Below are 13584 nucleotides of genomic sequence, written 5' to 3' on the forward strand. Positions count from 1 at the left end.
CTTTAGTGTCATGATACTGTGTGTAAAAATAAATTGGAGCATTGCTCGAGACAATAAAAACAACGAAACGAATTCAAGATTGATGTCTCGAGCTGTCGGTTAGCTTAGATACTTGTCTTTTTTCTTTTAGTGTAATGTACAATTGTAATACCGCGCAGTTAATTCACGAAAGTGAAATCGCAATTATTATTTTAACTCGCGCATCCAGATTTACGTAAGAAGCGTCACGAGGTCGCGCGAGGAATAAGACACAGAAGGCAGGAATGGAGCTGATTAATCGGCGTCTCGGTGCCGCGGGAGTCCCGCTACGGTCTTCGGTGAAAGTAAAATCTTCATTATTTCATATGCATTGGCAATAACTACACCCGTGTGCATCCCGAAATAATCGTTAAAGTCGATTCACGAGACGGACGCGCCGCGCGCGCACATAATAAAGAGATTGATTAGGAAGACATTAATTATTCAGTAAATATTTACACGGCTCTCGTCCGCATTCAATCATTAATTATAATATGAAGGAAGCATGAACATCCAACTCTTCATGGCGACAGGCTCAAAGATGTCGAGAGAGAGAGAGAGAGAGAGAGAGAGAGAGAGAGAGAGAGAGAGAGAGAGCGAGAGAGAGAGAGAGGGTGGAAAAAACATGTAACGTTTTCTCTCGAAAGAATCGATTGATTCGAGATTAAGCCTTGAGAAAAACAACAAAAGTTTCATCAATTTCCTAGTTACTTGTGACAAAAAATAAGAAAACATTTTTTCGGCTTTCTACGTGAAACTTTCGAAACACCGTTTGCACTTGCGCTAAATTTCCGCTAAATTAAAAAGACTCGAAGGGGCAATTAATTCACTCGCCGCGGTGACAATCCCGTTATGATTATCCGTGCGAGAACGCCTCCGGATTATTTCCAGCTTCTCGGCTCGTTAAGCAACGCGCTCTGCCTATGAACATCCTTCGCGCATTGTGCAACGACTCCTCTTCGTTTTAATAAAGCAGTTGCATTTCGGGCCCGTACAACGACGTCGGCTATAATAATTATGCGGGGTTGACATACGCGCGTTAACTCTCAAATTTCGATCGTAGATAAGTCACACTACGCGGAAAGGTCAGGCCTCTATCGGTCCTCGGATCGACCGTAGATTAAACGGTAGTGAAACGCGCGAGGGAAAAGGTTGTGCATTTCATTAGCGGTGCGTTTGGTATTTAGCGAGGATCGACCCCGGGGTGAAACCGCGCGAGTAATTCCAACCCGCGAATTTAACGGACGGACGACGTGGCGTACGCGCGACATTGGCATCCTCGAAAGTTCACCGAACTCGCGAAACGCTCGAAGCTGAGGAAAATAGAGGAAGCATTGGTTTTTCCTGAGATATGCAAGAAAAAGTGCGCCGAGTTACCGTCGATCCGTAGCCTTGAGGAATCTCGCGCCAGTTTGCGTCTCGCTGCACGGGGCTGCGATCGTCATCGAACGAGCGACGGTCCATCCGAAGCTGTTGCGGTCTTCGTAATCATTGCTTCTACCGTCCTCATTGCCTATAAACATGCCCAGTCTCGATATAGAGAACACAGCGGATAATAATCGCTGCTGTTATTAGAATATTTTCACCGGCTGCGTGCCGATTTCTCGACGTCGATTCGACGGAAGGACAGAGAGAGAGAGAGAGAGAGAGAGCGGCGGAAACGATGGAAACGGTGTCCGTCTGAACGCACTCGTTAGAATGAAAAATTACGTAGAGAGAATATATTTACATAAATCATGTTGTTTTACAATAATTGCAATATAAATTATCATTTGTCGTATTACAATCGTCATTATATATACATGCATACTAAGAAAAATATATATCGAATCACACATATAAGACTAATAAAATATACATCACAAAAAAATTACTTTTATATAATTATAATATGATAATGATTTATTTTTATCATATGTACATTGTATACCACAGATTTCGCAGCGAAATCTTACTTTCAGTTATTGAGATCAGCGAAATATATATGAGACGCAGCGGAGGAGGGGAGATATTTCGTTGAGTAAACCGGTGAGTGTTCATCGATTGTCGGTGAAATAATCTTTCGCCGAACGATCCGGCGAGTGCGATTCCTCTGCAGATTCGATCATTTTTAGCGATTCACTTTAAAAGACCGTCCCCAGCAGAGGGACGGTCTCGCACTTTCCGACACGCTGCACGAAGGCGCGTTTTTCTCTAAGCGATCAGGCACCTCATAAATCGTCGCGCCGGTCAGAGTTCCTCCGCGCGGCGCGTGTCTTTCAATCGAGAAAATAAATTTCGTCATCGATTAACTAATCGTAGTTTCTCCAGCCGCGCGTAGCGTCAGCTCCCGCGCGCGTTCTATCGATATCTCGCCGTGTCGACTGTATTCACCTGCGATCTGCGTAGGCAGATATGCACGATTCCATCGGTCATTCCGTGACGATCTAAACACTCGCTCGAGGGGAGAAGGCCGCACCGCGGATATTCCAAAATCAGTTTCGACACAAGCTTGCAAAAATACGTACGTTGACGATCAGCGCGCTCGGCTATTGTGGTTTTATTTCGACAACGCAACTCGCAACGCGCAAGTGTATCATCGCGTCAGCGATATTTGCAAGAACATTAATTGCGATTTCGTTGAGATATTGTACCCTTTTCCTTTTTCCAATGTAACAAAAACATTTTGTTCCAAAACTGCATACGCGTTTAATTTTGATTTCGTTGCCAATTCAATTTGCCAATAATTTCCCGAGCCGCGCGGAAAACTTGCAGATACCTTTTTAGCATTCAGCTCAGTCGCAAATATTAAACTATTTTAACCGTGCATGGAAATGTGCAAAGTTATAAATAATTTCTTAAAAATAGTTGGAATAGCAGCTTTAATCAAGCCAGAATTGTCACTTGACCTGAAGCTGCGCAGAATTTAAACGATCATGTCGCCAAAAAATTTGATCTGATTAGTCGCGCCAACACACATTTGCTCGTATTATTTCAGCAGCTATCACGGTGAACGTCTCGTCGCGATGCATGATTTACTATCACACAAGTTTGGATCTCTCGTTCCTTATTTCGTCAGTTCTCACTTTTTTTATTCGCATGTATAAATAAGACAGTCGCAGCCTCAACGGGTGTATAAACGGCCGTTACCGAAAGACGGCAGATAAATTTTCGCAGCATTTAAATCGGCTGCTTAAAAGGTTAATCTGCTACATAGCGGAGAATTGTAATTTATACATTGTAAATATTTCGTAAATTCGACATTTAACGCAGCAACACTCACCGGCGACTGACGAACTATTTTCAATGTCGTCAAAGTGGCAAGTTTCCGAAAAAGAAGAAAACAACGAAAGAGAGAATATGTTAGTTTATTCCCCTCAGAGTTTTATTCCACACCAGTGCAAAGGATAAAATGCACCGTTATGTAAAAACGCCACGCCAAAAGTCGCACCTGCGGACGCAAAAAGTCGCGTGCGACTTAAAGTTACATATAATTAAAAATCGAGTGTCAGCGGTATAAAATTTTCAAATCGCACCTACGATACGAAAATTTCGAGGCAATCAGTAATCGCACATCCGCCGCGAGTCCTGCGAGGAGGATCGCGATAGCCAATTTCATAAATCGCACAGCTCTGGCCTAACGTTCGCAGGTCTCGATGGAAGAAGCCTTGCTGAGTTCTCTCCAGCTTGGGCGAAAATAGCTGCCAATGCGCTTGCTGCGTTTGTCTCGAAAGGCGTCGAGATACAGCCGACGAAGCTTGACTTGGGATGAGCCGATCCTAGACCTAGAAACAATCGCCGAATCGGCCTTGAGCCACATACGGCCTGGAGCAGTAAAAGGAGCCGGACGGACGAATCAGCGGCGTGTCTTGATTGAAAAATTCCAATTTGCGACTATCGCGGCGATTACAGAACGTATCGTGCGAATCGGAGAGTCCTGCGACTACGATCCTTGCCAGTCGCTTGTAATTCTTACGGGAATGCGCGAGAGAGGCTGAATCTCCTCTCCCTTTCGCTACCTCAGCTACTTTGCCCACTGATGTTTGAGAGTCGGAAGGAGTTCACGAGGAGGCACGACTAAGGGTACGGCTCGTTAGACTTTTCCAAGCATTCTACTTGCATAATGACGGCATCAGTTCTGCGTAGAAAAGCGCTTCGATGTCTATATAAAGCGCCGGACGAACCGCACCCTAAAAGCGGCGCTCATGGTAAATCCAGTGCTACAACGAAACTGGAATGTGAGACATGTAAGAGTCGTACTTGTGCGTGTGTGTGTGTGTGTGTGTGTGTGTGTATGTCAGTATGAATATGCGAAATTGCTAATAGTTACGTAACAACTTTAAACTGTATAAAAATGGACTTTAATTCTGAGCGAATACATTGAAGTCCAAAAGTTTCAGATCAAAGGATGATATAAGGAGAAACGATAAAATGAATAAATCAAAACAATACAAGCAAGATGTATTCTTAATTTATTATAATCATAGAGTTATATACTGTTATATTAAATAATAAATTTCGTGTACCGGCATCCAATGCGCGGCCGTTGTAAGCCTAGAGCCTTACGCTCTAGGAATCTGATTTGGTCGGCAAGGAGCATTTGTAGAAGCTATCCGTTCGTCGAAGAAAAAACGTCGATATCGAACGATCATTACGCCGACAAGGGGCGGCTCGAAGACCAAGGTGGAATTTCTTTCCCCGTTCTTTTTTTCGTCTTACCGCATGACTCGGTGCTTCGCGACGGCTTGGCTATCATGATTGATAGTCACGAAGTCTTGTCGGCGGCGGATGGAAACCAAACCGAAGGATCTAGAATGTTAATGCCAAGGCTGCTTGGTCCATTGTCGAGAAATGCCATTGCCAAGGAAATCTAGTCGTTATTCTAACTCGTCGTTATTCTAACGATCTTATCAGCTGAACAGCTATAAGGAAACAGCGATCGGTTCGTTATCGATTCGCGCGAAATGATATAACACTCGTGAACGGTTAATATAATAAGAAAAGAAGAAAAGAGAGAAAAGAAAGAAAAAACGACGCACTCTCTCGGTAGAAGTAACGGAGCAAGAGCGAAGAATGGCGAAAAGAACGCGATTTGTGTAACACTGCCGATAATATGATAACGGCAGCACACTGAGAACAGAGAATAAATTCATATAATGAAGATAACGCAACTCGGCAACAACGGTAATTTTTTTTAGGATTATTCTGTATAATATCAAGGAGACTAAGCGTGGAAAAATTATCCTTCTCTGGAATAACCAAGTGATTAAGATAATTAAGCATTCGTACACCATTTTATGATCCCATCCGCGGGATGTTATATAAAAATTCTCGCTGTTCCGATGAGTAATTCATTGGGCGCATTGAATATGCGTTATCGTTAAAGTAAAGTGATGCCTCCGTTATATTCAGTCGCGAGATGCACGGATACTTTGAGATGCACTCGCAATTAGAAACACAATTCCCGCACGTGATGTTCATAAATCATTGATCAACAGATATCTTCGACGTTTTATCAACTCGAATAATTGTGCATACGATGCACCGTAGAACGAAAGGTTTTCTTCATCGGCGATTATTAGGCGTTATTTTCAAAGCCCACAGCGTTAGTGAGAACAATTTCTCGACGATCGCATCAATCTTCCTTGCGCAAATCAGTTTTAATGAATATCAGGTATCTTTCCAGAAATTAGAAGAATGTAACAAATTCGAATAAGATCGCTTGAGCAAAATCTGCTTATAAATCAGAAAAATGTAGAACACGATTGAAACCTCAAATATTTAATTTAATTATTAATTTATTAATCTACTTTCGCCATGAGGTCGCTCGATCGTCGTAATTGGGACGTTCACCCGCACGAATTCAAGGTGAGAGCGACAACTTGTGCCGCGAATGTACGCAGAATGTTCGGGAAATTCGAGCGAAGGTTTGAATCTCGGGTATTTCCGAAAATTCACTCGTCATTCGGAAAAGAAAAGTCACGCCCGAGAATAAAAGTCGGCTGACGATTTATGCACGCGGATGCGCGCCACGCGAGAAAAATAAGCGATTAATAACGGGACTAACCCGCGCGAGTTTTTCTCGGACGGTTAATTCATTGTTTCATAGATCGTAAATCCTCGATTACAGAGAACTATGCGAGATATTATTATTCTCGTGTGCCTCCGCGCGCGTAGACTTTAAATAATTCCACGCGTATCATTAAGCGGCTGTTGCGGCGAGCGGCAATTGTTACCGTCAAAGTATCGGAAGGTCAACGAGGCGCGGCAGGAAAAAAGCGGGATATTAATAAGCACCTTTTCATGTATACACAACGGATTCAGAAGATCTCAGACAGAAGATGCGCGACAATGAGGAAAATCCCCTATTCATTAACTGTAGTCTATAATCGGACGTAACGGTACGCGTCATTAAATTGTTCAGTTTAAGTATGACAAATGGTGCGTCACGTAGAATCCGTGGAACCCTTAGACACAATGTAGCTATGCTAAGCTGCATTGTATATGCAAAGTTACAGGATACGAAATCGTCTCCGGTGAGACGATGACGAGGAGTGATTTCAGAATTACACGAAGCTTACGAACGAAATGGAAAATATGTTGGAGTTTGTATATTTCTTTTTATTGATAAACATATGCAAGTCTCAAAAATCGTGATCTCGAAATTCAAATGGGGGCGGTAATTCCCCGAAATATAATTTCGAAATCATAATCTACGAAAACATAAATCTCCCGAGATATCGAAAGGTGTATTCTAAATTTTTTAGTCACTAAAGGTCAATCAAAATGAGTGAAAATGTATATGTGAAGCAACATTTAAAATACTATCATTTGGAATCATAAGAATGAAAATTTCATTCAGAATTGGAGTGCATTTTTTTAATCTATACAAATAAATGTTTTAACCAATTAAAGAGAATTCATTTTAAATCTCACATTCGCTCTTCAACATCGAGTTAAAATATTCACTCGACGATTCATAAAGGAGAATTCACTCGAATTCGATTCGCTCGTCAAACGAAACTTCACTCACGAAAATTTAAAAAATGTATGACAACGCAAAACGCTTTTATCTAAAAATGGACATGAGAGAACACAAAAATCGTGCTTTAAAAATCTCCCGCTTTAGGCGAACAAGTAACATCTGTTCTTCATCAATCCGTTACACGCGAACAACGCTTTCGTGTCGTAGCCCTTTTAGCATTTCGCCAAGGTTTCATCAACGCAAGATTGCAACACGTGAAAGACACAACAGTGAACAGAGAAACACGTGAGTGGACGCTTCGAAAAAATGTATTTCTCACGCTTATATACATAATGTACATTATCGTTCTTGCTTACGAGACGATTTTTATCCATCCGATATTCCCGTGTAAAGCACACGAGAGAAGAGGAATACATGTGATTAAGCGATAATTGATTATGTAAATAAAGCCAGTTTAATGATATATATATATATATATATATATATATATATATACACATGTATATAACGTAACATACACAGCATAAATTGCGCCTATTCTCCATAGGACCAGTTTTGTTCCTCTCATCTTTTATCTCTATCGTACTTCCGCTCATAATCTCTATCCCGTTTGCGTTAAATACACACGCAGTATATGGTACACGATTGTTGTAAACAACGTCGAACAACATGCTCGTTCTGTCTCGGAAACAACGTTTCGAATCACGCTGCTATCCAGGTTCATGCTCGAAATCTTCTTCCCGTCTGCCTTTTTTAGTCTTGTCATTTCTCGCACATGTATACAAAACACTATATTGCACGCTTCCAAGTCGATGTATGCTCTGTATCTCTTTCGACAGAGAGTACAACAGGCATAACGACGTGGAACTTCGATATATTCCAAGTGAATGCTCCAAAGCTCGAGAAACATGTTCGTCGCGTTTGACCGAGGCAGAACGCGCGTTTCGAACCTGAGTTCATATACAAACATCGTCGCGCACCTATTATGCATTAACAATCGATAAAAAATTCCTCGCAGTCGGCTCTCTCGATCCAATCAATAGGAATTAATTTTATTGTACACAATGGACTGACTGAACCACGGTCCGAGACGTTCTCCTCTTGCGAGAGTACGTTTCGGTTCACGTGAGTTTCTCGTCGCGACCGTTGTTCGACAATCGCCAAGCGCGCGTCTACGGCGATACGGCATAGCTGTGTGATTATATATTTTTTTTCTTTCTTTTTGCTTTTTAGTGATTGCATCGTTCCACTGATCTTCGTTCACCTGACAATCGCACAGTCCTTATCTCGCAAATAACTCCATCGAGGCTCAATGACAGAGTAAAAAACTATAAAACATTCGTCAAGCTTCTATCCATTCGTGGGTTCCGGAAAACCCGTCGCGTATTTTCGTGACATCTACGAAGACCGATGTGTTGTTAAGAAATGTTGTGAAGTTTACAATTTATGACACATACGCTTACAACTTAGAAACGTAGAACAAAGAGATTCTCTTGGTTTTCCTTTCTATTTTATTGACTGTAACAAATTAAACAATTAAAGCAGCATTTCAAACGATAAATCAAAAACACAGAGAACTCATGTACATGTCGATATACTTTCTTCATATAGATACAACGGCGAATGTCTTCGTTTTGCGGTTAAGCGTGGGCAAATTATGCGTAATAAAACAATAACAACGGAGAAAGAAGAGATGAAGCGAGCCGGAGGAATGTATAAACTAAAACACTGAACAGTCTGAGCAATAAATATCTAAGAATCACAAAACTAATATCGATGCATCGTAGGCAACGTAAGTCACTTTCTGCTTTGCTCCTTCCGAGTCGCGTGTACACTTACGCGGCGCATAGTAAACGATACTGCCTACGTAGATACAAACGCAAAACTTCCATTGAAAACCCATTATCTTTGGCTACTTCGGGGGTATGTTTATTTAAATAATTGTAATATCGTAATATTGTACAGCTTGAATTAGAGTACAAGTTGAGTGTTCGTAACGCATAGCTTCGCTTTACATCATGTGTTGCCCGTTCGGTGGAGCGTATTGCGGTTGCTGGTTTACAGACGGTCCTCTAGGTCCAGGCGGACCATACGGCCCTGGCATAGGGCCGGTCTGTAGTGGGTATCTGGTGCGTAACATGATGTAACATTATGTAAATGATCACTGCTTAATAAAACGTACCGTCTCCATAAGCAAAAGATTAAAAATTGCAAAAAAGGAATCGCGGAAAAATTCTCCTGTTAACGTCCGACATTACCAACGAAACGTAACGAGATGTCGACGAGAGATTACATCGTCTCGTAAAACACGAAGATACAAGAACATGAGAACGCATCGATTGAGAAACTGCGCACAACAGTGTTTCGTAATTTGTGTATAAGAAACGTCATGAGACCGGCAGATTGCATTTGTAAAGACCGGTTGCATTAATGTGCAATCGTGAACAGAAAGGTTGTCCGCTGTTTTTTGTAAGTTTCGGTACGCAGCTGTCTCGTCTAGCGGGACGAGATTTCTTTCCCAATCGAATAATCCTCCCGTTGGAGAAGACTGATGCGTTCGGAACTGGACTACAAAGGATAACGGACAAGCTTTCTGTTCATCTGTGATCGTAGAGTAATTATATACACTTGTACAACAGGACGATATGTAATATAATGCGAGAAAAACTATTAATTATAAAAATGAATGAGAAAAACTATGAATTAAAATGATATAAAAGAGAATGAGGATGAATAGACTCATCGTCATTGTCTAGCATACCCTTGCGGTTGATAAGGAAGGCTAGTTTGATCGGGCTGTGGTAAAGGCGGTCCTTGTGGATGTCCAGGCGGGTGTTGTTGCTGAGGGCCCGATTGAATATGAAAATGCGGCTGCGGTAGAGTCATATTTGGCATACTGGCGGGACCCATGTACTCGTTGCTCGGTATACTCGCGTTGTACGGACCAGGCAACGGGCCTGGACCCGTCGCCGCTCCAGTGGGAAACGGAGAATGCGGCATGCCGTTAAATATCTGTGGACGGGTATGCGCGTTACCGTCAGAACAGCCCCGCATCGTTCGAAGTATTGGAAACACAGGTGAGAACTAAATACGAATGTCGTGTAAAGCGAAGTACGCAGAGCAGCGTAATAGTCCTTGTGCATGAAATTACGCCGCTTTAGATTTTTTTCATTTGGAAATTTGTTATGTTATTTTAATACAGGAATATCAGAGATAAATATGTTAAACTAATGTTTCAAAAGCGAACTTACGTGTGGTGGTGGTGGTCCCGTATTGTGAAACGGATAAGGATTCATATGCGGCTGCATTTTAGGCAAGGTGTAACCAGAAGGCGTCGGCGGCGCAGGTTCTCGCATCAGCGTGTGATAGAGATTGAGAGCGTCCACCAGATCGGAGCTCAACTGAGTAAGCTGCGCGTGCCGCCTGTCTACCTTCTCCAAGGCCGCATCAATGAGCGGTCCCATCGCCGTGACTTGTTCTGCAAAATACAAAATGCGATTTCGCATGAGACTTTCCGACTCGTCGAGTTCCACCGTGCTCGTTGAGATACGCGGTTACCTTCTAGATCGAGCATCTCCTGAGGATCGGATGTATCACACTGTGGATCAGCTTCGTGAAACAAATGCAACAATCTGTCCATCTTCTTCTCGTCTATCTCGACCTCCACCACCTCCGGCTCACGTTTCACCATTTTTACTTCCACCTCGTCCGCAAATTGCACTAATTTTTTGCTACTATGTTCCAATTCTGTGTACAAGTGTACGTGTGTTGCTTTAGTTACGAGCGGTGAACTTGCACACTTGGTCGACTCCATAGTGTGTCGCAGAGAAGATTAAGTGAACTACATATATCTTACTTGTATATTCATCCGGTTCGACAGACAAATCAGCAGTGACGAAATTGGAGGGAAAAAGCCCTTCGCCCTTTTGATTGCTACCTTTCCACCAATTTGGATCCGAGTCGTCTAAAATATTAACTAAAAAACAGAAAGTTACAATTGATAAATTGTTTTCTGATCACCAACTACACATGATCTATTCATGTGTATTCATTACATACTTATTTCTCCTGCGAAAAATGTCAATTCATTGTCCTCTGCAGCCTCAAAGTCGTACAGAGCGCGCACTTTCCTACCTTCCGAGGTACTTGAACTTCCAAGCACAGAATTCATACTAGGATATAAACTGGAACTCTTTTTAGAGGCTGGCGAACTATGCGATGAAGTGCTTTGAGCATGCACCTTACTTTCTTGTAACGAGAGATGTATGGCTACAAAATATGAAAAATCAATTATTAAGTTATGTAGGAGAAATATGTTTGTAGGTGAAAAATATTATGATGGAAATAAGCTGGATTGTTACCTTTTGCAATGTCGGCTTCTTCTTGTGAATTTGTTACTACATTAGGATCCCTATTCGGAGCATTAACTTTCGGCTAAAAGACATTGTATTGCACGTGTGTAAAATATAACACAATAAGTTAGAAATCTTAAAATACCAATATATTAGATCGCTAATCAATTGATGCTACTTAAAATACATCCAACAGCTCAAAAAGCAAACAAGTAAAAAAGTGAAGTAAGTAAAAAAGATATGACACAAGTTTAAGAGAGGGAACTACAATATGCTGTCAATAATTGATAGTTTTATCTAACAGATTTGAATTGTGCAGCTCATCCTAGACTTGCAATTTAAAACAAATCACAAATAGTTTGTATCGATGGGATCAATGTGAATCAATGTAGAGACTTACTGACTCTGAGACAGAGGAGAAGTCATGGCCTTCACTTTTAAGTTTATTGTACAAACTTGGAATCAGATTCAACTGAGGGTCCGTTTTGAAGTCGCCTTCTGCCCACTTCTTCAAAAGTGCTTTCACTTTCTGCACAATTTTCTGCTGCGGATGATGAATGAGTTTCCTCAAGTCATTCTCAAAATCTCTAGATGCAATCTCCAAGTGAAAGGTCTTTCCACAGTTACTTGCACAAGCGTCCAACAACTGAATTGAAAATGAATGATTGTAGATTTGCAGCGGTACACTGGTAGGTGAACATCTCAGAAACAAAAGTACTAACTGTTATAGCTTGCACAACAACATGTGGGTCCTGAGAGTACAATCTCTTGACGATAGAACGTAAACAGTCCTTGGCTTTCTGTGTGGAGGTGCCCACCTTATCGCAGATATCCATTATCTTACCCCATTCCTCAGACACGTTGTTCTCGTTGGTTGCCTTTTCTGATGAAATGTAAATGTTTAAAGCACAGAGAACAACAGATCAATACTACAGATACAACAGGTACAAGCTCAAAAGTGCGCATGAATTAAGAATAAGAAAAAAAAAAAAAAAAACAGCCTCTCTGTAGAAAGAAACCGTGTCCAAGTAACGACTGAAACAATTGGAGCAGCAGATGCAGATAAGAGTACAACAAAAAGAGATGGGCGCTCTCTGTGGTCACACTATGACACTCCGAGTACCAATCAAAACACCAGAGCGCGAACTGATGATTAATCATCGTCGGAATTTCATTATCGCCCCAGTTGGCCTCATATCAGCCACTCGCGCGAGCACGTCAACAAGGGCAAATTTTCAACCGTCCAGGGGGGACGTTTCGCGAGCTCACGCACAAAACGCAACGATATAGTCGGAGGTCAAATGTCAACAACCGCTTAATGCGCTTAATATGAAGTAGACTGTCATCCGTGGGCCGGGCGACGACGATTCACGACGATTCCTCGTCGTGAGTCGCCGACTAAGACGCGCTGGACGGTCGCACGTCCAGCTGGAATTGACGATTCGCGTGACGAATTCGAGCCAGACGACTGAGCCAAGTCGTCGCGGTCGTCGTCGCGGCGTAGCGTTCTCTACTCACCGACTTCGGCGTCGAAAGGCGAGGAGGTCTGGAAGAGACCCATCATCGGCGGCTTCTTCTCTCCCGTTTTCTCCCCAACGGTGGATCTCTCTCTTTGCACTTCCGCTCGACGTAGCCGCGCACACGTTAGCACACCGTCACGGTATCGCGCTGCGCATCCAGCTGGTATTTACTCACAAATGCGACCAACCGAGTGACTAATAACATTCTAATCTACTGCACCGACGGACATCTTTGCAGTCCTCGACCTGCCAAACTAATCGATACATCATATCGCGACCCCTCGCGTCGCCTCGACGATGAGGCAGATTTGAGTTTAGAAACGTGGGTTGCTGTGGTAACTTCACACGAATATTCGCGAGAATTTAGTCGAAATTTGCGTCGACGTGGATGTCACCGGTAAAACGGATTGATTTTCCGCAGGGAGCAGCATTTCTGTCGTAGATGCGTGCGTCACTTGCGACTTTAACGCAATAATATATTACTGCGCGCTTGGTGTCGGTAAGAAGAGCAGCGTCGCGAGAATCGATATATCGAACATGGTGGATGCATGACGTGCGCGCAAGAACGCAGCTGTTTAAAGGAACGTAATCCTTTGGAAGACAGATAACAGAATTATTCTTGCGGAAACAAATTAGGTGCTACTCGACGGTAGTGCTTCAATCGAGTAAAAACATGTTACCAACAGAACTGATCTTTACCCGTGAAATTACGTCGCACTGGCGTTACAGC

At 42.5% G+C, this 13584-nt stretch overlaps 1 protein-coding gene across 1 annotated transcript; it reads right to left on the reverse strand.

Annotated features, from left to right (window-relative positions):
* Positions 1–7797: 7797 nt before the first annotated feature.
* Positions 7798–13101, reverse strand: Stam (signal transducing adaptor molecule). Its single transcript, XM_011153287.3, has 10 exons — positions 12853–13101; positions 12057–12217; positions 11735–11980; positions 11344–11416; positions 11042–11251; positions 10839–10958; positions 10541–10729; positions 10234–10460; positions 9744–9994; positions 7798–9108 (listed from the first exon to the last, which is right to left on the reverse strand). The coding sequence occupies exons 1-10, from the start codon at positions 12896–12898 to the stop codon at positions 8994–8996; spliced, it is 1638 nt and encodes a 545-aa protein (XP_011151589.1). The 5' UTR covers positions 12899–13101; the 3' UTR covers positions 7798–8993.
* Between the last annotated feature and the right edge of the window lie 483 nt (positions 13102–13584).

This window comes from Harpegnathos saltator, unplaced genomic scaffold (genome assembly GCF_003227715.2).
Source record: "Harpegnathos saltator strain DR-91 unplaced genomic scaffold, Hsal_v8.6 scaffold93, whole genome shotgun sequence".
Lineage (NCBI taxonomy): Eukaryota > Metazoa > Arthropoda > Insecta > Hymenoptera > Formicidae > Harpegnathos > Harpegnathos saltator.